The sequence below is a fragment of the Cheilinus undulatus genome, linkage group 2, assembly GCF_018320785.1.
Source record: "Cheilinus undulatus linkage group 2, ASM1832078v1, whole genome shotgun sequence".
Classification (NCBI taxonomy): Eukaryota; Metazoa; Chordata; class Actinopteri; order Labriformes; family Labridae; genus Cheilinus; species Cheilinus undulatus.
Window position 1 is genome coordinate 50,194,861 of NC_054866.1, and position 23,693 is coordinate 50,218,553.

The 23,693-nt window shown below is 39.1% G+C and overlaps 1 protein-coding gene across 1 annotated transcript in view; it reads right to left on the minus strand.

Annotated features, from left to right (window-relative positions):
* Positions 1-23,693, minus strand: part of si:cabz01090165.1 (uncharacterized protein LOC100333421 homolog) — a 302,244-nt gene that overhangs the window by 4,521 nt on the left and 274,030 nt on the right. The window contains exons 11-13 of the mRNA XM_041809037.1: positions 17,594-17,813; positions 17,233-17,508; positions 350-390 (exon numbers count right to left, since the gene is read on the minus strand). Coding sequence (XP_041664971.1) covers positions 17,384-17,508; positions 17,594-17,813 — 345 coding nt within the window. The 3' untranslated portion in view covers positions 350-390; positions 17,233-17,383. The remainder of the gene's footprint in view (positions 1-349; positions 391-17,232; positions 17,509-17,593; positions 17,814-23,693) is intronic.

Consider the following 23,693-nt stretch of genomic DNA (forward strand, 5'->3'; position numbering starts at 1 on the left):
AGGACAAAGCTTACATAATGACAGAAAGCGAGCTTACATAATGGAGCGACACCAATCTGCATACTGTGGGGGATCAGGCCTTTATATAATGGACCAATAAAGAGGAGTAATGTTGTTTACAAAGGCAGCAGATATTTACAGAGCACTTAGAGGCAGCCTGACTCTACGCCTGCTAATAGCTGCTGACTGCTGCTCTCACTTTCTGATCGTCTCTGTTCAAGAATGCCACGGATGTTTCCATCTTCTGTTCCCTTAAACTCGAGCTTCTCAGCTCCAACAATGAGTGAATATCCTCTCTTCACCTGTGGCGGTGCGTGTTTGTGTATATACGACGTGTTTGATCTCTCACCTCTTCTTCCTCCAGCGCTGTGAAGCTGAATGTAAGAAAATCTAAAAAGACACAAAAAAAAATCAAGAATAGAAAATTAGAACAAGACATAGAAAAATAGATCTCACAATTTCACACCACATCCTTGTGTTTTCATTTGTACTGTGCTGACCTAAACTGACCTTTTGCTCTTCATGTGACACATCAATACCTGAAGCTTGAGTGTGAATGTGGATACATAAGCTCCGATTAATAAAGCATTTATGACAGTGTTACTCAACCCTGCTCAAACAGAGCCAAATTGTTTTTAAAAAAGACCTTTGCAAAAGCCACAATCTAAGTGGTGAAAAGTGCTGAAAATCTGTTAAAGTGGCAACAAATATAAGTTAAAGGGGAGAAAAGTAGCAAAAATTGTCTAAAAAATAAGTTACAGGTGGCAAAAATGGTCAAAAAAACAGTAAAACATGGCAAACATGTGTAACTTAAATGGGTTAAAGTGGCATACAATTGCAAAAGGCAGCTTAAATGTACAAGAAGGGGCAAAAAAAAATGAAAATAGCAAAAAAGCAAGATAAAAGAGGCAAAAACTGGTGAAAAACTGATAACAAAATTACAGGTTATCAATTTACAGGTGGCAAAATTGGTCAAAAATGTGGCAAAACATGAGTGAAAAGAGACTACAATGGACAAAAGTGACAAAATGGTCAAAAACTGGCAAAGAAGTGGAAAAAATGGGTGAAAATTGGCAAAAATGGGGAGAAAATGGCAAACTTGATTACAAATAATGAGTTACAGGTGGCAAAATGGTCAAATCTGGCAAAAAAAAAAAAAGAGTTTAAAGAGGCCTAAATGGACAAAAGTGGCAAAAATGGGAAAAAAAAGTGGCATTCAATGGAAAAAGGCAGCTTAAATGAGTGAGAAGGGGTAAAACATGACAAAAAAGTGGAAATAATAGCAAATAGCACTGGTGAAAAGGGGCAAAAAAAGTGGCAAACTTGGGCTTAAAAGCTGTAAAAAAAAGAGATTAAAAGTGGCAAAAAGGGGAACAATTGCATATATGGGCAATTGAAATATAAAAAAATAAATGTTGACAATTTAAGCCAACTGTACAAGAGTGGGAAACAAAGTGATTAATGTTACTTGCAATGTATAATGTCTGAGTTTAAAGTTGACCTTTTTAAGGTTTTCTGGTGGAATAATATTTTAAATTAAGACATAAAAGAGCCACAAATCATCACAAAAGAGCCACATGTGGCTCAGGAGCCACAGGTTGAGTATCACTGATTTATGAGGTCAGGCACTGAGGTTGGATGAGAAGGTCTGGCTCTCAATCTGTGCTTCAGCTCATGTCAAAGGTACTTGATCGGGCTCAAGGTCAGGACTCTGGGCGGGCCAGTCAAGATCTTCCACGCTGAACTCATCAAACCATGTCTTTATCATTCTTTTTTGTGCACTTTGGCACAGTCATGTTGGAATAGAAAAGGGCCCTTCCCAAATTGTTGCCACAAAGTTGGAAGCATAGCATTGTCCAAAATGTGTTTCTTATGCTGAGGCATTGCACTTTAGAAGTCACTGACCCCACGCTGTGTTTTTAAGTGGTCTTCTGCTTCGTGGCTGGTTGCTGTTGTTCCTTTCACTGTCTAATAACATCACTTACAGCTGCTGTGAAATATCCAGTATGGAAGAAATTTCACAAACCGTCTTATTGCACATGCGGCATCCATCACAGTAACACACTTGAAGTCGCTGAGCTCTTCAGAATGTCCCAGTTTGTATCACAAAAGTTTGCAAATGGAGACTGCATGGCCTGAATTCAGTGATTAACAGGTGTGGCCAAATACTTTTGTCCATAAAGTGTATGTGTATTGGGGCCTGTGGGATCTTGTCCTCAGTGGCGCCTCTTAGATCTACTGTCAAAAAGAACAGTAAAGAAAGCAAATCTCAAGCCTGGAAAGCCCAAAGTGACTTCTTTAGATGTCTTATTTTCATAAACAAGAGTAAAAAGCAGTAGATAAAGGATGAATCAATCATAGGTTGATGGATGGATTTCTGTTCTCTCTCTTTGGGCAGTAAGCTGTAAATCTTTCATCTGTTTGTTTGCAGACTTGTCCTCATCATCTTCATGCCCAGTCTCCTCTGGATCCATCCCTCCTCCACCTCCCCCTCATTCCAGTTTTCATTTTCTCTCTTTATCCCTCCATCTTTCCTTGTCGATAACTGTCTCTCCAGGCTCAGTGACTCATCTGTACTTCTCTGTTTGCTTTTCTGTTTTCTCTATTTTTTCTCTGTCTCTTGTTTTCTTTCCCTGTCCCAATAACTAAATATAAGACCATAATCCTTCCTGTGTCTCTTTGTCTTCCTCTTTCACCAACAACAAACTCAATCTGTCCGTCTGTCCATCCTTCCTGTGGTGCCTTTTTTTTGCTTCCTCTCCTAGTACACTCAGGTCTTTTTCAAGAGATTAAAATGACTTTGTTTTATTTCAGGCAAAGCATTTATGAAGCCAGCGGCAATGTTTTTTTGCACATTATATTCAAAGGTGTCCGTGTAAAAATAGACATCAGGAAACAGCAGAGCAAGTGTGTAGGTTGCACTGCATTCAGGAGATTAATTTAGAAGAGAAACTAAACGTATGTCAATCTAAAGAGGACTTATATTGTCAATATACTTTACAGCTATCTATATAAAGTTTTCAGTTGTGATTAATGCCACTTAATCACACTTCTAATCATATTTTTGCATTTCTGATAATTTTTTGACACTGACTTTTAGATTGATTATTTTAATGAAAATTGCTCTGCTGGTTTGACATCACAGCTACGAAGCAGCTAAAGGGCTTATTATGATGAATACAGTTTAAAACTGTTACATATTAAGAAAATTTTGCAGGAGTGCATGTACAAAATGACTCACTGACACCTAATGGTCAATGTGATAGAATTTACAGTATTTCAGATTTAGCTGCTTTCTCTGGGGTGACCCTATTAAGGTTCCAAATCAAGATCAGAGAATTTCTCAACAAACTCTTTGTTATGGTTTTACTTTGTGAATTGTTCTGCCTTAAGCTGAAAATGCTTAACTTCCTGTTTGGATAAAAATCTGCTTTTTTTAAGAGAAGACAAACTTTGGAGAGATCAAAATGTCATAACCTTGATTTAAGCCGGCCACATACTGAACGGTTTTAAAACAGATTTATTCAACGTGTGACCCCAGACAGTGACTAATAATTATGAAAAGAGATTTAACTGTTTTGTTTGTATAGTGTGTGATGTGGAATGAGCAGATCACAAATCTCACATGGTCAAACATGACTTTCCTAGCTGTTAGCATACATTGTGGTGGCAATTTAGGTCCAGCTTCTCTCTTTATCAGTTTGTTTGTATGTTTTACATTAAATGTTGTATTGACACTCTTGTTGTTGCCACAAATCAACAAGTTGGTCCTTCATTTCTGACCTCTATCCAACTTTATGCTCTACGTCTACTTTGGTGCCATGGCTGTGTTTGTTTTTCTTCCATCGTCAGTCAGCTTGACTCCTGATTGGCTATTGCGCCATTCAATGTAGATAGAGTGTTGCATTATATATCCATTGCATGGATATATTTCACATTCATCTGGAAAACCTCCCATACAAAGAGTTTGGGAAGGGCAGGACTTTTTAGAAAAATCTCGGAAGGTGACTGGACAAACACTCTGACACATTCACTATGGGACAATCAGAGCGACAGGAAAAAAGGTTTGACAGACAGGTACCCCACCCATAGCTACCACCTCACTCTCCTCAAATGGTGCTGATTGATCAGGTCCTTTCTTGGACCTGGCACAGTTGCTTCAGGCCGGAGCTTTAGAGGATGGATTTGCCGGATGTCAGACATGGAGTCTTGCCAATCCATCTGCTTTGCAAGGTTACCACCACAAGATTTCTGTTTGTAAATACTGAACATGTCTGGTCGGAGCAGCTCCATCAGATAGTCTGGTCTTTGCAGACTTTGGTTTTAAGGGGGACTCATCCTGACATCTGGCCCGATTACCTTTTAGTGTTTACCTTCCTTTTCCCACTGACATAACTTGCTATGGATAAGAAAAAAAATAAAAACAGATTAAGCAAAAAGTGCAAAAATGGAAAGATTTGATATGACAAGGTGCAGTTTCAGCTGAACTGTCTGCATGTTTTTAAAGCTGAAATGAGACATGCAATAGAGCCATGGTGTCCTTATCCTACATCACTATGAGAGACTGCGGTCAGTGTCATTTCATATATCATTTAACTTATCTCAAAATGTGATGCAGTAATGCACTACTGCCAACTAACTTCACAAAACTGTTGGTACTATTCAGTTGGAGAAGGTCGCTGGAATATACATGAATAAAACAGTCCAGGTTACAGGTTATGACCATTCCTAACACTTAAAAAATAATATATGACTCAAAAAATCATCTCTGACACACAATGCTGAACTGAGTTGAAAAAAAAATGTGATAAAGACCCGAAACACCACAGCAGGACTGAAGATATTCATCTATATCTCTATCTTTCTGCATCTACTCAGTTTCATTTTGATAGCAGAATATTTGTTAGCTAATTTAACCCTTGAACCAAACATGCATATACTGGACTTTATTTTTGTATTGATTTTAGGGAAATTTGAAGCTTAATGTTGTAAATATTAAATCCAGTGAAGACTGTGTGGTTGAATCATTGACTAAATAAAGTGATTTTTTAAAAGTGAGACTGTTAATTTGTTGTTGGATGTCTGGAGGAACACTTCAGTGGTTTCCCTGAATAGCCAGTTAAAAACACCGCCCCAGGTCAAGTACACATGTTGGTTTTAAACAGAAATATTTTATTTGCTGTGTGGATGCACTAACCTGAACATCAAACTGCCTCAGCTTTCCCTGGATACCCGCAGGTGAAAATAATATCCTATAAATAAAAGCCTCTACACCTTTTGACCACCAGATGTCACTGTGACTCCACGTAGGGCCTCTGCAGCCACTGACAGTTTACATTCAGGTGTATTCAAACTCCCTTCACTTTTTCAATGTTGTTATCTTGCAGTCTGATGCTACAGGTGTGTAAATTCATTATGCCAAAGTAAAAACAGAATTGTAGACATTTATATTTAAAATATATTTAAGGTTTTATATTTAAAAACCCTGAAATATTCCGTTTACATAAGTATTCAGACCCTTTACAACAACACTTAAAATGTAGCTCAGGTTCCTCCGATTTCTCTGGATCTTTGCTGAGATGTGCCACACCTTGATCAGAGTCCACCTGTGGTAAATTAAACTGAACATGATTTGGAAAGACTGACTCCTTTATATAGAGGACCTCACAGCTGACAATGCATAGAAAAAAAACAAGCCATGACGTCAAAGGAACTGCCTGCAGAGCTCATGCAAAAATGACCCTATGTGAAAGCCAAGCAGCCTTTTCATGTGTTCTGCACTGAGGAGTCTTCCATCTAACCACTCTGCCATAAAGCCCAGATCAGTGATGGGCTGCAGTGATGATTGTCCTTCTGTAACTCTGTTCCATCTCCATGCAGACTCTCTGGAGCTCAGTCAGAGTGACCATCAGGGTTCTGGGTGACCACTGATTGCTAGTTTGGCCAGATGAGCAGCCCAGGAGAGTCTTGGTTGTGCCAAACTTCTTTTATTTGAGAATTATGGAGGGTACTGTGCTCTTGGGAACCTTCAGTGCAGTAATTTTTTGTAGCCTTTCCCAGGCAATCCTGTCTCTAAACTTTGCAGGCAGCTCCTTGTAGAGGTGTGTACCTTTCCAAATTATGTCTAATCTGTTTAATTTACCACAGGTGGACTCCAATCAAGGTGTAGAAACATCTCGGCCATAAACAGGAGAAATGTGTGGAGATCTGAGCTAAATTTAATATGTTTTGCCGGCTGAACAGCCAAAGTGCATCATTCTTAAAGGGCTACACTTGTGAAAATCACCAAGACAGTCTGGCTGCAGACCAGTCATCTCTGAACAGAAATACACACTAAAACTTTCAAAATAAAGAAGATTAAACTTCTGATTAGGGTTAAGAAACCAAAAGTTGAAAGTTCAAAACCTGACCTATACCCCTGACTACAAAATGTTTGATAAAGCTGAGTACACCATCTGCTTAAAGGAATACACATTTGTCCTTCAAGAAAACATTCTAACACAGCAAGCACAGCTTGCTAATCTCTATTATCTGTATAACCTCGTAGATAACACTAACATAGGTACGTAGCTAATGTAGCCAAAGCTAAGCTCACAAAGCAGCACCATAATCAACGTATCTACCTTATCTACGTTTGGTAAAGCTCATGTTGCTTAAGCTACCTTAGTACATTGGCTTATGTAGCAACATTAATTTTGTTGCAAGTGTTGCTAGATTAGCATTAGCTAAAGCTTAGGAAGCTAAAGTGAGCCACTGATCATGTAACTACTTCTAAATCGATCGATGCATAATTAGATCCTGGATTAAACCTCTGACCTTTTTCTGTTTTATTTATGAAATGTTTCTTAGTCTGTAACGTTTGCAGTGCAGTTATTTCATGAATGTAACTGTCAGAACCTGTCTATCATTAAAGTTGAATTTAAAAAAAGTCTAAAAATAGAAATACATTATATCATGTTACGGCACATCCTTTCTGAGATACACGGTGTCTCAGATGAGCCGTCTGTGAGAGTGGCCTTGAATGGGACGCCATCAGACCCCTCTCAACATCACTGCAGGCTTATGCCACTACTAGTGCCAAGTACCTTATACAACCCATCTTCAAAAATACCAAAATTATCCTTTTAACCAAACCTGTTTCAGTACGTCAAACAGATGTTATGAAGAGGATAAGCGACTGTTTGACTTCCTGGTGCATGGTGCTGCATGTAGAGTGATGGATTTGATCCCTGTAGATAATTGTAATGTGAATGACTGTCCATGTAATGACTGTTGAGATAGCTGAGCATCTGTGGATCCATGTTTGTGCAGTGGTAGAGGTTACTGATGGTGTTTGAAGGAGCGATGAGTCAGACTGACCAGATCAGTTCGTATGGTTAGATTGCCTCTCTATGTATGTTGTGTGTTTCATACTGGGGATGTGCGGTGGATATTAAACCCACAACAAATGGCTAAAGGGCCAGCGGGGGGTGGTGGCTGTGATTGCCTCCATGGGAAAAGAAATTGAGTGCTTCTGCATGTGTGTGTGTGATTGCATGCATGAAAAAGTGTGTGTTCTCAGATGTAGGGTGTGTTATTACAGCAGCAAGAAGAAGGACAGGATAATGGAGAGATGAAAAAAGGATGAAATATGTGTGAGGAATAGTGGGGAGATAAAAAAGGAGATATAGGAGAGAGTAATAATAATATTAGGCCTCATTCACAGATATATTCTGAAGATTTTTCTTTAATTTGTTCTTGAGAAAGTGTATAAGAGAAACCTTTGTTGGATACTTAATTGTTCCCACCTGTGTTCTTTAGGTGATGAATACCAGGTGCCTGAAAGCTGGAAGCTCATGCACATTTCTCCTAATTATCATAGAGAATGCCCCTTTCATGCCCATGAGACTGCAGGGCAGTGTGCAAACACTGATCTTCAAGTCAAGCTGTAAAATGGCAGCGCTGGTTGTAATGTGATCCATGGTATGTGAGTTTGAAATCACTAATTCTTCTTTCTAAGGGTGAATCAGTGATAAGGAATGATCTGAGACACAGCAAGTTGGTGAGAGCAGTGGCTTCTGGATGGGCAGGGCTCGGAAGCAACCCAAGACCTTGCTACAACAAGGTCTGGGGAAAGGAAAGACGCCAGCTGATCCAGGAGGAGGTCTGAGCAGGGGTTGTGGAAGGATAGTAGGGATGCGGCAGCAGGGGGCATGGACTCGATGGGAACAGGCAGCAGACCAGCAGATCTCGTGGACGGACCTTTGGAAGTCGGAGCCACACTGGAACAAGTTCTTTATCCAGTCAGTCTACCATGTCCTCCCCAGCCCTTCCAACCTCTTCTGCTGGGACCTGGCAGACACTCCACAGTGTCCACTATGCCTGAAAGGAGGCCCACTGGAGCACATCTTGAGCTGTTGCCCAAAAACCCACGAACAGGGCGTTACTGATGGTGGCATGACCAGATGCTGAGGGTCATTGCAGAGGTTATCAATACAGGAATCTCTTGAAGCGGACGGCAGCAACCAGCGAGGCAGTCCATCACTTTTGTCAAACTGGGGGAGAAGCCACAGCAGCGCTCGAGCCAAACATGACGACTGCTGGAAACGGCATGGGACTGGCAGCTGAAGGTCGACCTAGGGAGACAGCTCAAGTTCCCAGAGAACATCACAGTGACCACTCTCAGGCCAGACATGGTTCTGGAGTCTGAAACAATGAGACAAATGGTCCTGCTGGAGCTGACTGTTGCCTGGGAAGACCAGATGGAGGAGGCCTTTGAGGGCCAAGTATGAGGAGCTGGCAGATGAGTGTCAGAGCAGGGGATGGCGGATGCAGAGGCTTTGCCGGCCAGTCTCTTGTCAGGGCACTCTAGATGCTGGGAGTGAAGGGACCGTACAATAAAAGGACCATCAAGAACATCACTGTTGTCACAGAAAAGGCGTTGAGATGGCTGTGGATCAAGTGGGGTGATCCGTGGACCACACTTGCTACTCAGTCACAAGCCAGGACTTGATCACCCTGGCTGGGTCACCAGGGTGGGGGTGTATGATACTGAAAGACCCAACACACCTGAGGACCCAGGAACATCAATGAGCATGTGTCTGAGTTGCACCAAGAGGTGTTTGCTAGAACCGGATCTGATGTTTATTTTTGATAACCGTACATGCTGCAGCAGCAACTTCTGGCACACTTAAATCCATTAACAGTTTTAAAAATGTTATGTTAATCCCTTTTTACGGGATATGTAAATTATGTTCTATGCCATCAGCTCTCACACAGGAAATTTTCCTCTATTTATGCAGTACTATTACCATCCCTGTCTGTACATTAGAAACTTTAAGAAGTGAGGCCATGGCAACTTGCGACAGGCATGGAAAAAAGTTGATTTTTCCCTGAATAATTGCATAATCGCTCAGCGGCTGCGTCTGTGGCACAGAGACAGTGACAGCCCTACAATGCAATAAGGGGGGAGCGTTAAAGCCTTTGTGCACATTTGAGGACTTGATGTTCCCTTTTTGACTTATTTAGACAGTTTTGGTGTGTGCAGTCCTTTTGTCGAGCTTTTACAAAGCATCACACTGTTTGACCGAAGCAGAGCTGGCAGACATATTTAAAAATGTATGCACGGCACAGACTGACACACAACTTTGATCATGGAGTGGAGCAGGTGTATCGACAAATCCAGGAGTGCCGAATGCATGTTTCAACACAGTCCAGTTATTTTTCCAGTGCTATCACTTACTCTCTGAAGTTCTAAATGAAAAATTCATCCTCAGACTGCTGCTGCTGTATTTGTGTTGTAAGAGAACAATATAAATCAGTGTTACTCAACCCTGCACAACCAAAGAGCCAAACTGTTGAAAAATACCTTTGCAAGAGCCACAATCTGAGAGGTAAGAAAGTGGTGAAACTGGGTTAAAGTGGCAATCAAAATAAGATAAAGTGGCAAAATGGTCTAAAGTGGCAAAGAAGTGGCAAAAAATGAGTGAGAAGGGGCAAAATAGGCATAAATAAGCAAAAATTGGGTGGAAAACAATGGGGAATAACGTTAACCTGACACACCAGATGTATTTGTTTCACACATCCATCTGGAAAACCTTCAATACTAAGCATTTGGGAGAGGGCAGCGGATTTGAAAAAAACTCAGAGTGTGATTGGATGAACATTCTGTCTGTCACATCTTTATGGGCCAATCAGAGCAACAAAGCATGTGACATAGGTGCGACCAAGGTGCGCGTGCGCAGCTGCTGAGGAATAACGCGAACCATGGTGACTGTAGACATATAAGCACACGACTTTTGTTGTTTTTGAAAAGAAAACAACTCACTGCTGTTCTTTGTTCTTATCTTAATGAAGAAATGTCATCAAGTTCTGATAAAACCGGCGCTTTAGCAGCATCCACGCTAATGTCTTCCACCATAATTGCACCGGCCTCTTGTTGCTGCTTGCTTACGTGACGACTCCATCGCGCCAGCCTAAGACACACCTGTGCAATAATCATGCTGTTTAATCAGCATCTTGATCTGCCACACCTGTGAGGTGGATGGATTATCTTGGCAAAGGAAAAGTGCTCACTAACACAAATTTAGACAAATTTGTGAACAATATTTAAGAGAAATTATCCTTTTGTGTACATAGAAAAAAGTCTTAGATCTTTGAGTTTAGCTCATGAAAGATGGGAGCAAAAACAAAATTGTTGCGTTTATATTTTTGTTCCGTGTAGCAATTACTCCCACCACCAAAGAAAATGTAAGCCATTTCAGCTTTAAAATGTAAACAAACAAACAAACAAATAAACAAACAAAAAAACAAGAATGAATCAGTCATATGGAGCATGTGTTGGTGGGAGCATAAAGGACATCTGACCCAAAAAGGCCCAGGCGAGCCGTTCTTATCGTTCAGTATCATGAGGAAATGGGCTTCTCACCCTTCCAGCACCACTCTGACTCTCCATCCACTGAACAATATTTCAATTCACACAGAGATAAGAAGAAAAGAAACACCTCATAAATTGTGTGAAGACGAGAAAATCCCCCTGAGCCTTTATAGATACCTCAGGATTGGCTGTACGTCTCAATTTGGGACTGAAAATGTTGGCAGGGATATTACTAGATAAAGAGAAAAAGTTATGGCGGAGGATGACAGACAAACAACATGACCTTGAAGTCAGAAATAAAAGGAAGAGAAGGAAGACATCAAAACAAAACAACTCATTAAAATCTAGCAAATGACTAAAGGGAGGAAGGGAGATGGAGAGAGGGAGAACAACTTGTTTGTGAGGGGAAGAGGAGGCGACAGAAAGTAGTAAAAGAGATGTATGCTCCCAAAGCTTGGAGGAAACACTAAAAGGTAATATGGTGAAATGCTTTCAGTGTAAATAAGACGCAAGAAAATTTATAGTCTCCTCCATTTAGCTAAAAAAACAAAACATGATCATATAACTCCCATGTAGCTGATATAATCCTGCTCATTTCAGTATAAGTTTGCTGGTTACCCCGAGGATTTATTCCTATCTAAAGTCAAATTATCCTTTATGCTGAGCCACGCCGTGTACTTTTATCTTATATTCAATTTCAAAAGGAGCTAAAATGCTCAGACAAATGGGCTTATGTTTAAATCACAGTATTTTTGTTCACATTGGGAACTGTAATGCTGTTTGAAACCCATAATTTTGTAAAAACACCTGGATCTGTCTGTTGAATTTAAAAAACGACAGGCCCACAGGGTAGATGAGCATGTTTGTCAAAAGTTTGACTCCACTCAGACAAAAAAACACAGAAGTTTATGAACTGTGAATCAACACATGAATGAAAAGGGCTTTTACTGCTTTCCTGGTGTTACAGTTTAATGTGTTACCATGTTATCTGGTGCATGTAAGTCTCTCGTCAGTTTAAAAATCTGTTAAAACAATGGAGGTGTCAAACAGCTAAAGGTCACCAGTTTACATGGTCCAAGTTTGTAATTTTGGTGTGCTAAGTGATTCCGATCGCACCTTTGTCAGCCACATTAAAATCCCAATTCCAAAAAAGTTGGGGCGTTGTTTACCATTTTGTTCACCATTGTGTATCACCCCCTCTTCTTTTAACAACAGTCTGTAAACATCTGGTAAGGAGGAAGTAAGGAGGCCAGTAACTGGAGTATTGGGAAAGGAATGTTGTCCCATTCTTGTCTGATGTAGGATGCTAGTTGCTCATTAGTCCTGGGTCTTTGTCGGTGGATTTTCCTTTTATGAAGCTCCAGATGTTTTCTGTTGGTGTGGACTCCAGACCAGTTCAGCACCCAGACTCTTCTATTGTGAAGCCATGCTGTTGTGATGGATGTGGTATGTGGTTTAATACTGTCTTGCTGAAATAGTCAAAGCCTTCACTGAGAGATGTTGTCTCGATGGGAGCATATAATCTTTTCAACATTTACAGTGACTTTGCAGATGTGCAAGGTGCCCACGCCATAGACACTAATGCAACCCCATACCATCAGAGATGCAGGCTTTAGAACTGATCCAGGATAACAAGCTGGATGGTCCCTTGTGGTTTGGCCCAGAAAAGGCAGTGAAATTTTTGGATTCTGTTCACACATGCTTCTTCTTCGCATGTCACAGCTTTAACTTGTATTTGTGGATGGCACAGTGAACTGTGCTGACAGACAGATTTCTGGAACTGTTCCTGAGCCCATGCGGTACAGAATCATGCTGGTTTTTATACAGTGTTGCCTAAGGGTACCAAGATCTCGATCATTCAACACTGACCCTCAACCTTGCCCCTTGCACATAGATTGATTATATCATGGACTGTAGATGGTGGGATATTCAAAGCCTTCACAATTTTTTAGAGGAATTTTTGAGGGACTCTTCCTCTCTTAAATGCCTCTTTTATACCCAGTCATGTTACTGACCAGTTACCATGAACCATAGTTACTAAGTACTCCTCCAGCTGTTTTTGATCAGTACCAGTTACTTTTCCTACCTTTTTGTGGCCCCATCCCTACTTTTTTGGAGATGTGTAGCTGCTAATAACTTTAATGAAATGTTAAAATGTCCCAGTTTCAACATATGACATGTTGTTTATGTTGTATTGTGAACAAAATATGGGTTTGAGATTAGCAAATTTCTGTGCTTTGTTTTTATTTACATTTTACACAGTGCCCCAACTTTTTTTGGAATTGGGGTTGTAACTTTGGCACCTCCTGTCCGTCTGTTTTAGAAACATAACTGTTGATTTAAAAATAGGTTTAAAAACACTGGAATAGCCCTTTAAAGATTTCAATCCCATGGTCTCTCCATGGGTAACAACATGAAAGACAGGCGTCCTGCATTGATTTTTACACCGCATGTTAACATGAAACCAAGCAGACAGCTGATGCTAGCAGCTCTACCTGTTCGCCACGCTTCATACATGTCTGTGTGTGGTTGGAGTGTGGTTTGTGTGTACTTTGGAGGCTCTTTGAACAGTGTGATTTAACGGTGAGTGCCCTTTCCTTTCAGCATGAGCTAGCAACACCGCATGTACCTGCTATCCTCAGCAAGACTACGTGGTGCGTATGTGTGCCTTCTCCAGGTGAGTGGCTGTTCATTAAAGTGTATTTTTAATGGTGTTCGGCCGCTGCTCAGTCATGCAGGTTGAGTGAACTTTGCTCGCATGGTTTACTGAAACAGCTCGTCCTCTACGTCACTTTCTCCCTCTCTGCTGTCTGTTACATTTTAATTGAACACAAAATTCAAATGAAGCTCCCTCTCTCCCTTTCTGTCTCTCTGGCTCATCTATTATGTCAAACAGTAAAACCAGGAATGAAAGTAGGAGGTTCGCCAGCTGTAAAAACCCATTTGCCCTCCCTGCAGGTGGTGCAGCTTTGTGACCCAGAACTAAACATAGAGAGAACTTTGGAAAAGCAAAGGAACTGGAGCTTACTATTCATAGCTTTCAGCCAGACATGGGGCCTGGAGGATAAAAAGAGTTTAGGCTACCAATGACCACTGTCTGGAGCTTCTGCACCAGTATTTCAAGTCTCCATCTTATCAAAAACATGTTTACCTCCCATGACAACAGCAGGAAACTGTGGTTTCTGTGTTTCTGCACCATTTTATTGTGAAGGATCCTTCCCCTTACTCCGCTATCAGGATGAAAGTCTGCTGAAGTACAGTTTTGAATATATTTGATACTGCTTGAATCAATAATGCTGCTGTTTGAGAGCAGTTTTACCTTATAATTGACATATTTTCATTTACTTTTACGTGTAAGTCAGGGGTCATTAAGTACATCTGCACAAGGGCCAGATTAAAGTCTTGACAGAAACTCTGGGGGCTGGAATTCAAATACACAAAAATTAAATAAATATTTTGGTCTGATTGAAATATTATTTTATTAGTAACTTTATTTTCTTTCAAAATGCAGGACATTTTTAGGCATTACCAGTGAGATCTATCCCTGTTATCTATAAGGCAGCAGGCCACAAGGAGACAGGTCTGACAACAGAGCTGGCTGGGCCCCTTAAAATCCCAGAGAACAGGGCCTCCACAATTGTGATTAAGTACCAGTATTAACTCATTTTAAACCTTTTTTGCTTTTAACCACTTTGGTCATTTTTTTCAGCACTTCTGCCAACCTTAACCCTATTTTTAAATATCTACCAATTATGAAAGTAGATTTCTGTAAAACATTAGACAAGGATACTCTTAAAACCACAACATCTTCTTTTCCTCCTTTTTTAAATTTTAATGATTATTCAGGGGCCGGACAGGAAGCTTTAGGGGGCCTAATATGGCCCCTGGGCCGCCAGTTGATGATCAGTGATGTAGGTGGTTCTTGTTCCCTGTGGCTAAGCTAATGCCACAACCTTGTCTCGTAGCAGTTCCTTTTTTAAGATTGAATTAAACCAGGTTTTAGCAGAACAGGAAGGACGTTCCCTCAGCTGAAGACAGGACTGTCAGCATTAATGCATTCATCACGATGTGATTAAGATCTATTGTTATCGCCTTTATTTTTTGTGATAATGTGCTCTATTGTCCCTTTCAGCACACTTTGGTTGATCCACTGCAACTTCTCCTTGCAGTCAAGGTGATGTGAAATAAGTCCATCACTGCTTATTAATGTCTCATTTCAATTTAAAATCTCACACCTCAATGGACAAGTCAGAGGACACCAGCACCTTGACATTACATTGACCTTTTTGCTGTTCCTTTATTTCAATCCACAGTAAGTTCCTTGTTCCAAAGTTAAGTTCATGTTATAGTCTCTGATCCAGAGTTTCCATCAGCAGCTGTCTGGTAACATTCATTGATGGAAGTCCAGCAGATAAAAATAGTAGCGGGCAAAATGTCCGGCTGAAAAATATGCCAATTACCAAATAAGTAAATAACAAATTATTAAATGTTGTGTTACCTACAGTTATATTGCAAGAATCCTTTAATGTAAACTCAGAGTCATATTAACTCGATGATCAATGATTTTACCATAACCTATTTCCGGTTTGGTGCTCAGGTTGTTTATCTATGTAACACAGCACACGGCTAATTTAGGCAGTGAATATTCGTGTGATCAACATAGATGACCTCAGTCAAAGCTTATCTCTGGAAGAGTTTAGAGCTACTGGAAACTATGGAGGGAAATCAGCAGAATGAAAAGATTTTTTTTATTTAGTCATCACTGCAGGTAATAGAAGCAAAAAAAAAGGGAACTGCAGATGGTCAAATGACATAAACACCAATGCAGCAGCCACAACTAGGAACAGGACCGGCCTAGGCTGGACAGTTGTAGGTTGTGGTAAGACCACAATCCCACTCCTCTGTAGCTGGGTGTCCATGCTCAGGACGTAAGCAGTAGCAGGGTGGGTGGAGCCATTGATGAGAAGACGACTGTACTGAACTATTCACAGTGAACACTTTTGTCCTTCTTCAGAACTACTCCAAAGGAAAAAACGATGGTTGGATATACTGTTTTAGCAGAGGTTACAGTTGAGATCATCAGTTTATGTCAAACAATTGACAGTAAGACTAAATTTTCCCCTGTATGTGGAGTTTTAATGTGGTGTCTAGTTGATGGAGCACTGGTTGATTATTTTTTTGGATGATTTGTTGATGTTGTCAGTGGAAGATGATATTTAGTTGTTGTAAGCTGCAAAGTTATGGTAGAAGCTAACGGGCTAATTTAGAGTTAACGGAGCTAATATGAAACTAATCCACCCAAAGTTCTATATTTCTTTTTAACTCTACCGTCTGCTCTTCATAGATTTCTCTGAGTAAAACCACTTCATTGACAGAGTCACTGACATTTATGTTAAGTATGCTATTTCTGTTTTGTCACTTTCTGTCACTATTTCTGACCGAAGCCAGATAAAGTTCCTGCAAGTTGGCTTTCCGGTGGTTGAGAAAAATGGATACGAAGTCGTTTTCTCCAAAATGATCATCTTTCTTTTTTTTCTCATTTTATGCAAGTCCGACATTTAAACTACTCATTCGATGAGAAAAGTAACACAAATGTGATATTTAAAAGCGTTAATTTTGTGTTTAAAAATGCCCTCTTTTCGTAGTTTCTGCAGGGAGATTGAGGGGAGGGGAAAGCGAAACTGGCCACTTAGCCTGGCATTGTTCCCAGTTTCGCCCATTGAGATGGACAATAACAAACACCGCATGGCTCAAACTCCAACCTCCGTCAGCACGTAACTACAGCTGTTTCTAGTTATCACCTTTATCAACAAGCCTCAAGATGCACCCTGCAGCGAAGAAAAGAAGAAGAGACGATGAAGAAGCAGCAAGAATTATCAACAGTCTTGGGATGACTTCAGGATCACTCGACAGTGAAAGTTTGATGAAGGCAGATTTCCTATGGGAATATTTTGATGAGCCTCACCAATCCGATTCAGAAGCTTGGTTTGGATGGACTTTATGTAAATGTGGCTCTACTGTTCACGCCCATCTCCCGGCCTGCCTGAAGGTAGAGAAAGTCCTGAAACTTTGAACCTTGTTTTCTCAGAGCAAACAGGAATTAGAAGTTAACATTAAAATGAGCATATCTTTGTAAAATATGCTCAGATTAAGGTGTATGATACATCATTTGAAAGCTTGGAATCTACGCTTTCATAATTTGTAAAAATCTCAAAAATGACCTCAGACGACTTGCAGGAGTTTTTACTAGCTTTGGTCACATTTTTGCTCCAACATACACCTCCAGTGTAATTATGAACAAAAAGAGTCGTAGCTTAATGCAAACACTAGAGTTTTTTTGTTCTAAATCGTCCCGCCCCCCCGACAGATGTACTCACCAATGACAGGAGCCGCTCCTCAGCGTGAAGTGGAGTTTTGCTCCAGGCACCAGCAACAAATCAGAAATAAAAAAAGGGGGAGGGAGGTGGAGTATTGGTTTGGGTCTTAAAGATCGGTGGGTTGTGGGGTTGATTGACAGTTTCTTGTGTGTTATTGGGAGATGGCATCATCATCATGGGTGGGGTTTAAGTCCACTACAGTTGTCCCTCGAAGAGAAGCTCCTCCCATCCCTTCTGCTGACGACGACGGCTGAGAGTTTTTATTAGCACCTACACCTATAAGACAAAAAGATGTAGTCAGATTAGAAGAAACAGAAAAAAAAGAAAGTCACATGTTGTTGATCATGTTTCCAGCTCTTACCCTGCCCTGCAGAAGAGGAGGATGGAGGCAGAGCGAGGACCGTGGCTCCGCCTCCTCCTCCTCCATTGGTCTGGGAGCAGACGTTGGCATGGCGAGCGGCGGCTTTCTGTTTGTAGTGGTTACTGTGCAGCTTGTACTTCATGAGGAGGATGAAGATGAAGACAAGGACAGAGGCAACGATTATCCCTCCAATGATGATGATCATGGTTCCTCCCAGGAACTGCAGAAATAGAGCAGAGACATGCAGACAGTCAGGAAGTTTAGTGACTGTTTCTTCTGTTTAGTGACTGTTTTTTTTTGTTTAGTGACTGTTTTTTTTGTTTAGTCACTGTTTCTTCTGTTTAGTGACTGTTTCTTCTGTTTAGTGACTGTTTCTGTTTAGTGACTGTTTTTTTCTGTTTAGTGACTGTTTCTTCTGTTTAGTGACTGTTTCTTCTGTTTAGTGACTCTTTCTTCTGTTTAGTGACTGTTTTTTTCTGCTTAGTGACTCTTTCTTCTGTTTAGTGACTCTTTCTTCTGTTTAGTGACTGTTTCTTCTGTTTAGTGACTGTTTTTTTCTGTTTAGTGACTGTTTCTTCTGTTTAGTGACTGTTTCTCATGTTTAGTGACTGTTTGTTTCTTACTGTTTAGTGACTGTTTCTTCTGTTTGGTGACTGTTTCTTCTGTTTGGTGACTGTTTCTTCTCTTTAGTGACTGTTTCTTCTGTTTGGTGACTGTTTCTTCTGTTTGGTGACTGTTTCTTCTGTTTAGTGACTGTTTCTTATGTTTGGTGACTGTTTCTTCTGTTTAGTGACTGTTTCTTCTGTTTAGTGACTGTTTCTTATGTTTAGTGACTGTTTCTTATGTTTGGTGACTGTTTCTTCTGTTTAGTGACTGTTTCTTATGTTTAGTGACTGTTTCTTATGTTTGGTGACTGTTTGTTCTGGTTAGTGACTGTTTCTTCTGTTTAGTGACTGTTTCTTATGTTTAGTGACTGTTTCTTATGTTTGGTGACTGTTTCTTCTGTTTAGTGACTGTTTCTTATGTTTAGTGACTGTTTCTTATGTTTAGTGACTGTTTCTGTTTAGTGACTGTTTTTTTCTGCTTAGTGACTCTTTCTTCTGTTTAGTGACTCTTTCTTCTGTTTAGTGACTGTTTCTTCTGTTTAGTGACTGTTTTTTTCTGTTTAGTGACTGTTTCTTCTGTTTAGTGACTGTTTCTCATGTTTAGTGACTGTTTGTTTCTTACTGTTTAGTGACTGTTTCTTCTGTTTGGTGACTGTTTCTTCTGTTTGGTGACTGTTTCTTCTCTTTAGTGACTGTTTCTTCTGTTTGGTGACTGTTTCTTCTGTTTGGTGACTGTTTCTTCTGTTTAGTGACTGTTTTTTTTGTTTAGTCACTGTTTCTTCTGTTTAGTGACTGTTTCTTCTGTTTAGTGACTGTTTCTGTTTAGTGACTGTTTTTTTCTGTTTAGTGACTGTTTCTTCTGTTTAGTGACTGTTTCTTCTGTTTAGTGACTCTTTCTTCTGTTTAGTGACTGTTTTTTTCTGCTTAGTGACTCTTTCTTCTGTTTAGTGACTCTTTCTTCTGTTTAGTGACTGTTTCTTCTGTTTAGTGACTGTTTTTTTCTGTTTAGTGACTGTTTCTTCTGTTTAGTGACTGTTTCTCATGTTTAGTGACTGTTTGTTTCTTACTGTTTAGTGACTGTTTCTTCTGTTTGGTGACTGTTTCTTCTGTTTGGTGACTGTTTCTTCTGTTTAGTGACTGTTTCTTCTGTTTGGTGACTGTTTCTTCTGTTTGGTGACTGTTTCTTCTGTTTAGTGACTGTTTCTTATGTTTGGTGACTGTTTCTTCTGTTTAGTGACTGTTTCTTCTGTTTAGTGACTGTTTCTTATGTTTAGTGACTGTTTCTTATGTTTGGTGACTGTTTCTTCTGTTTAGTGACTGTTTCTTCTGTTTGGTGACTGTTTCTTCTGTTTAGTGACTGTTTCTTCTGTTTAGTGACTGTTTCTTCTGTTTAGTGACTGTTTCTTATGTTTAGTGACTGTTTCTTATGTTTGGTGACTGTTTCTTCTGTTTAGTGACTGTTTCTTATGTTTAGTGACTGTTTCTTATGTTTAGTGACTGTTTCTGTTTAGTGACTGTTTTTTTCTGCTTAGTGACTCTTTCTTCTGTTTAGTGACTCTTTCTTCTGTTTAGTGACTGTTTCTTCTGTTTAGTGACTGTTTTTTTCTGTTTAGTGACTGTTTCTTCTGTTTAGTGACTGTTTCTCATGTTTAGTGACTGTTTGTTTCTTACTGTTTATTGACTGTTTCTTATGTTTAGTGACTGTTTCTTCTGTTTGGTGACTGTTTCTTCTCTTTAGTGACTGTTTCTTCTGTTTGGTGACTGTTTCTTCTGTTTGGTGACTGTTTCTTCTGTTTAGTGACTGTTTCTTATGTTTGGTGACTGTTTCTTCTGTTTAGTGACTGTTTCTTCTGTTTAGTGACTGTTTCTTATGTTTAGTGACTGTTTCTTATGTTTGGTGACTCTTTCTTCTGTTTAGTGACTCTTTCTTCTGTTTAGTGACTGTTTCTTCTGTTTAGTGACTGTTTTTTTCTGTTTAGTGACTGTTTCTTCTGTTTAGTGACTGTTTCTCATGTTTAGTGACTGTTTGTTTCTTACTGTTTAGTGACTGTTTCTTCTGTTTGGTGACTGTTTCTTCTGTTTGGTGACTGTTTCTTCTCTTTAGTGACTGTTTCTTCTGTTTGGTGACTGTTTCTTCTGTTTGGTGACTGTTTCTTCTGTTTAGTGACTGTTTCTTATGTTTGGTGACTGTTTCTTCTGTTTAGTGACTGTTTCTTCTGTTTAGTGACTGTTTCTTATGTTTAGTGACTGTTTCTTATGTTTGGTGACTGTTTCTTCTGTTTAGTGACTGTTTCTTATGTTTAGTGACTGTTTCTTATGTTTGGTGACTGTTTGTTCTGGTTAGTGACTGTTTCTTCTGTTTAGTGACTGTTTCTTATGTTTAGTGACTGTTTCTTATGTTTGGTGACTGTTTCTTCTGTTTAGTGACTGTTTCTTATGTTTAGTGACTGTTTCTTATGTTTAGTGACTGTTTCTGTTTAGTGACTGTTTTTTTCTGCTTGGTGACTGTTTCTTCTGTTTAGTGACTGTTTCTTCTGTTTAGTGACTGTTTCTTCTGTTTAGTGACTGTTTCTTATGTTTGGTGACTGTAACTTTTGTTTAGTGACTGTTTCTCATGTTTGGTGACTGTTTCTTCTGTTTAGTGACTGTTTCTTCTGTTTAGTGACTGTTTCTTCTGTTTGGTGACTGTTTCTTCTGTTTAGTGACTGTTTCTTCTGTTTGGTGACTGTTTCTTATGTTTGGTGACTGTTTCTTTTGTTTAGTGACTGTTTCTCATGTTTGGTGACTGTTTCTTCTGTTTAGTGACTGTTTCTTCTGTTTAGTGACTGTTTCTTCTGTTTAGTGACTGTTTATTATGTTTGGTGACTGTTTCTTCTGTTTAGTGACTGTTTCTTATGTTTAGTGACTGTTTCTTATGTTTGGTGACTGTTTCTTCTGTTTAGTGACTGTTTCTTCTGTTTGGTGACTGTTTCTTCTGTTTAGTGACTGTTTCTTCTGTTTAGTGACTGTTTCTTCTGTTTAGTGACTGTTTCTTATGTTTGGTGACTGTTTCTTTTGTTTAGTGACTGTTTCTCATGTTTGGTGACTGTTTCTTCTGTTTAGTGACTGTTTCTTCTGTTTAGTGACTGTTTATTATGTTTGGTGACTGTTTCTTCTGTTTAGTGACTGTTTCTTCTGTTTGGTGACTGTTTCTTATGTTTGGTGACTGTTTCTTCTGTTTAGTGACTGTTTCTTATGTTTAGTGGATGTTTCTTATGTTTAGTGACTGTTTGTTTCTTACTGTTTAGTGACTGTTTCTTCTGTTTAGTGACTGTTTCTTCTGTTTAGTGACTGTTTATTATGTTTAGTGACTGTTTCTTTCTGTTTAGTGACTGTTTCTTCTGTTTAGTGACTGTTTCTTCTGTTTAGTGACTGTTTCTTACTGTTTAGTGACTGTTTCTTATGTTTAGTGACTGTTTGTTTATTATGTTTAGTGACTGTTTCTTCTGTTTGGTGACTGTTTATTATGTTTAGTGACTGTTTCTTACTGTTTAGTGACTGTTTCTTATGTTTAGTGACTGTTTGTTTATTATGTTTAGTGACTGTTTCTTCTGTTTGGTGACTGTTTCTTCTGTTTGGTGACTGTTTCTTCTGTTTGGTGACTGTTTCTTCTGTTTAGTGACTGTTTCTTATGTTTGGTGACTGTTTCTTCTGTTTAGTGACTGTTTCTTATGTTTAGTGACTGTTTGTTTCTTACTGTTTAGTGACTGTTTCTTCTGTTTAGTGACTGTTTCTTATGTTTGGTGACTGTTTCTTATGTTTAGTGACTGTTTCTTCTGTTTGGTGACTGTTTCTTATGTTTGGTGACTGTTTCTTCTCTTTAGTGACTGTTTCTTCTGTTTAGTGACTGTTTCTTATGTTTGGTGACTGTTTCTTCTGTTTAGTGACTGTTTCTTCTGTTTAGTGACTGTTTTTTTCTGTTTAGTGACTGTTTCTTCTGTTTGGTGACTGTTTTTTTCTGTTTAGTGACTGTTTCTTCTGTTTAGTGACTGTTTCTTCTGTTTAGTGACTGTTTCTTCTGTTTAGTGACTGTTTCTTCTGTTTAGTGACTGTTTATTATGTTTGGTGACTGTTTCTTCTGTTTGGTGACTGTTTCTTCTGTTTTTTGACTGTTTCTTCTGTTTAGTGACTGTTTCTTATGTTTGGTGACTGTTTCTTCTGTTTAGTGACTGTTTCTTATGTTTAGTGACTGTTTGTATCTTACTGTTCATGGAGTGTTTCTTCTGTTTAGTGACTGTTTCTTATGTTTGGTGACTGTTTCTTCTGTTTGGTTACTGTTTCTTATGTTTGGTGAATGTTTCTTATGTTTGGTGTCTGTTTCTTCTCTTTAGTGACTGTTTCTTCTGTTTAGTGACTGTTTCTTATGTTTGGTGACTGTTTCTTCTGTTTAGTGACTGTTTCTTCTGTTTGGTGACTGTTTTTTTCTGTTTAGTGACTGTTTCTTCTGTTTAGTGACTGTTTCTTCTGTTTAGTGACTGTTTATTATGTTTGGTGACTGTTTCTTCTGTTTAGTGACTGTTTCTTCTGTTTAGTGACTGTTTCTTCTGTTTAGTGACTGTTTATTATGTTTGGTGACTGTTTCTTCTGTTTAGTGACTGTTTCTTCTGTTTGGTGACTGTTTCTTATGTTTGGTGACTGTTTCTTCTGTTTAGTGACTGTTTCTTATGTTTAGTGGATGTTTCTTATGTTTAGTGACTGTTTGTTTCTTACTGTTTAGTGACTGTTTCTTCTGTTTAGTGACTGTTTCTTCTGTTTAGTGACTGTTTATTATGTTTAGTGACTGTTTCTTTCTGTTTAGTGACTGTTTCTTCTGTTTAGTGACTGTTTCTTCTGTTTAGTGACTGTTTCTTACTGTTTAGTGACTGTTTCTTATGTTTAGTGACTGTTTGTTTATTATGTTTAGTGACTGTTTCTTCTGTTTGGTGACTGTTTCTTCTGTTTGGTGACTGTTTTTTTCTGTTTAGTGACTGTTTCTTCTTTTTAGTGACTGTTTCTTCTGTTTAGTGACTGTTTCTTCTCTTTAGTGACTGTTTCTTCTGTTTAGTGACTGTTTCTTCTGTTTGGTGACTGTTTTTTTCTGTTTAGTGACAGTTTCTTCTGTTTAGTGACTGTTTCTTCTGTTTAGTGACTGTTTCTTCTGTTTAGTGACTGTTTATTATGTTTGGTGACTGTTTCTTCTGTTTAGTGACTGTTTCTTCTGTTTGGTGACTGTTTCTTATGTTTGGTGACTGTTTCTTCTGTTTAGTGACTGTTTCTTATGTTTAGTGGATGTTTCTTATGTTTAGTGACTGTTTGTTTCTTACTGTTTAGTGACTGTTTCTTCTGTTTAGTGACTGTTTCTTCTGTTTAGTGACTGTTTATTATGTTTAGTGACTGTTTCTTTCTGTTTAGTGACTGTTTCTTCTGTTTAGTGACTGTTTCTTCTGTTTAGTGACTGTTTCTTACTGTTTAGTGAC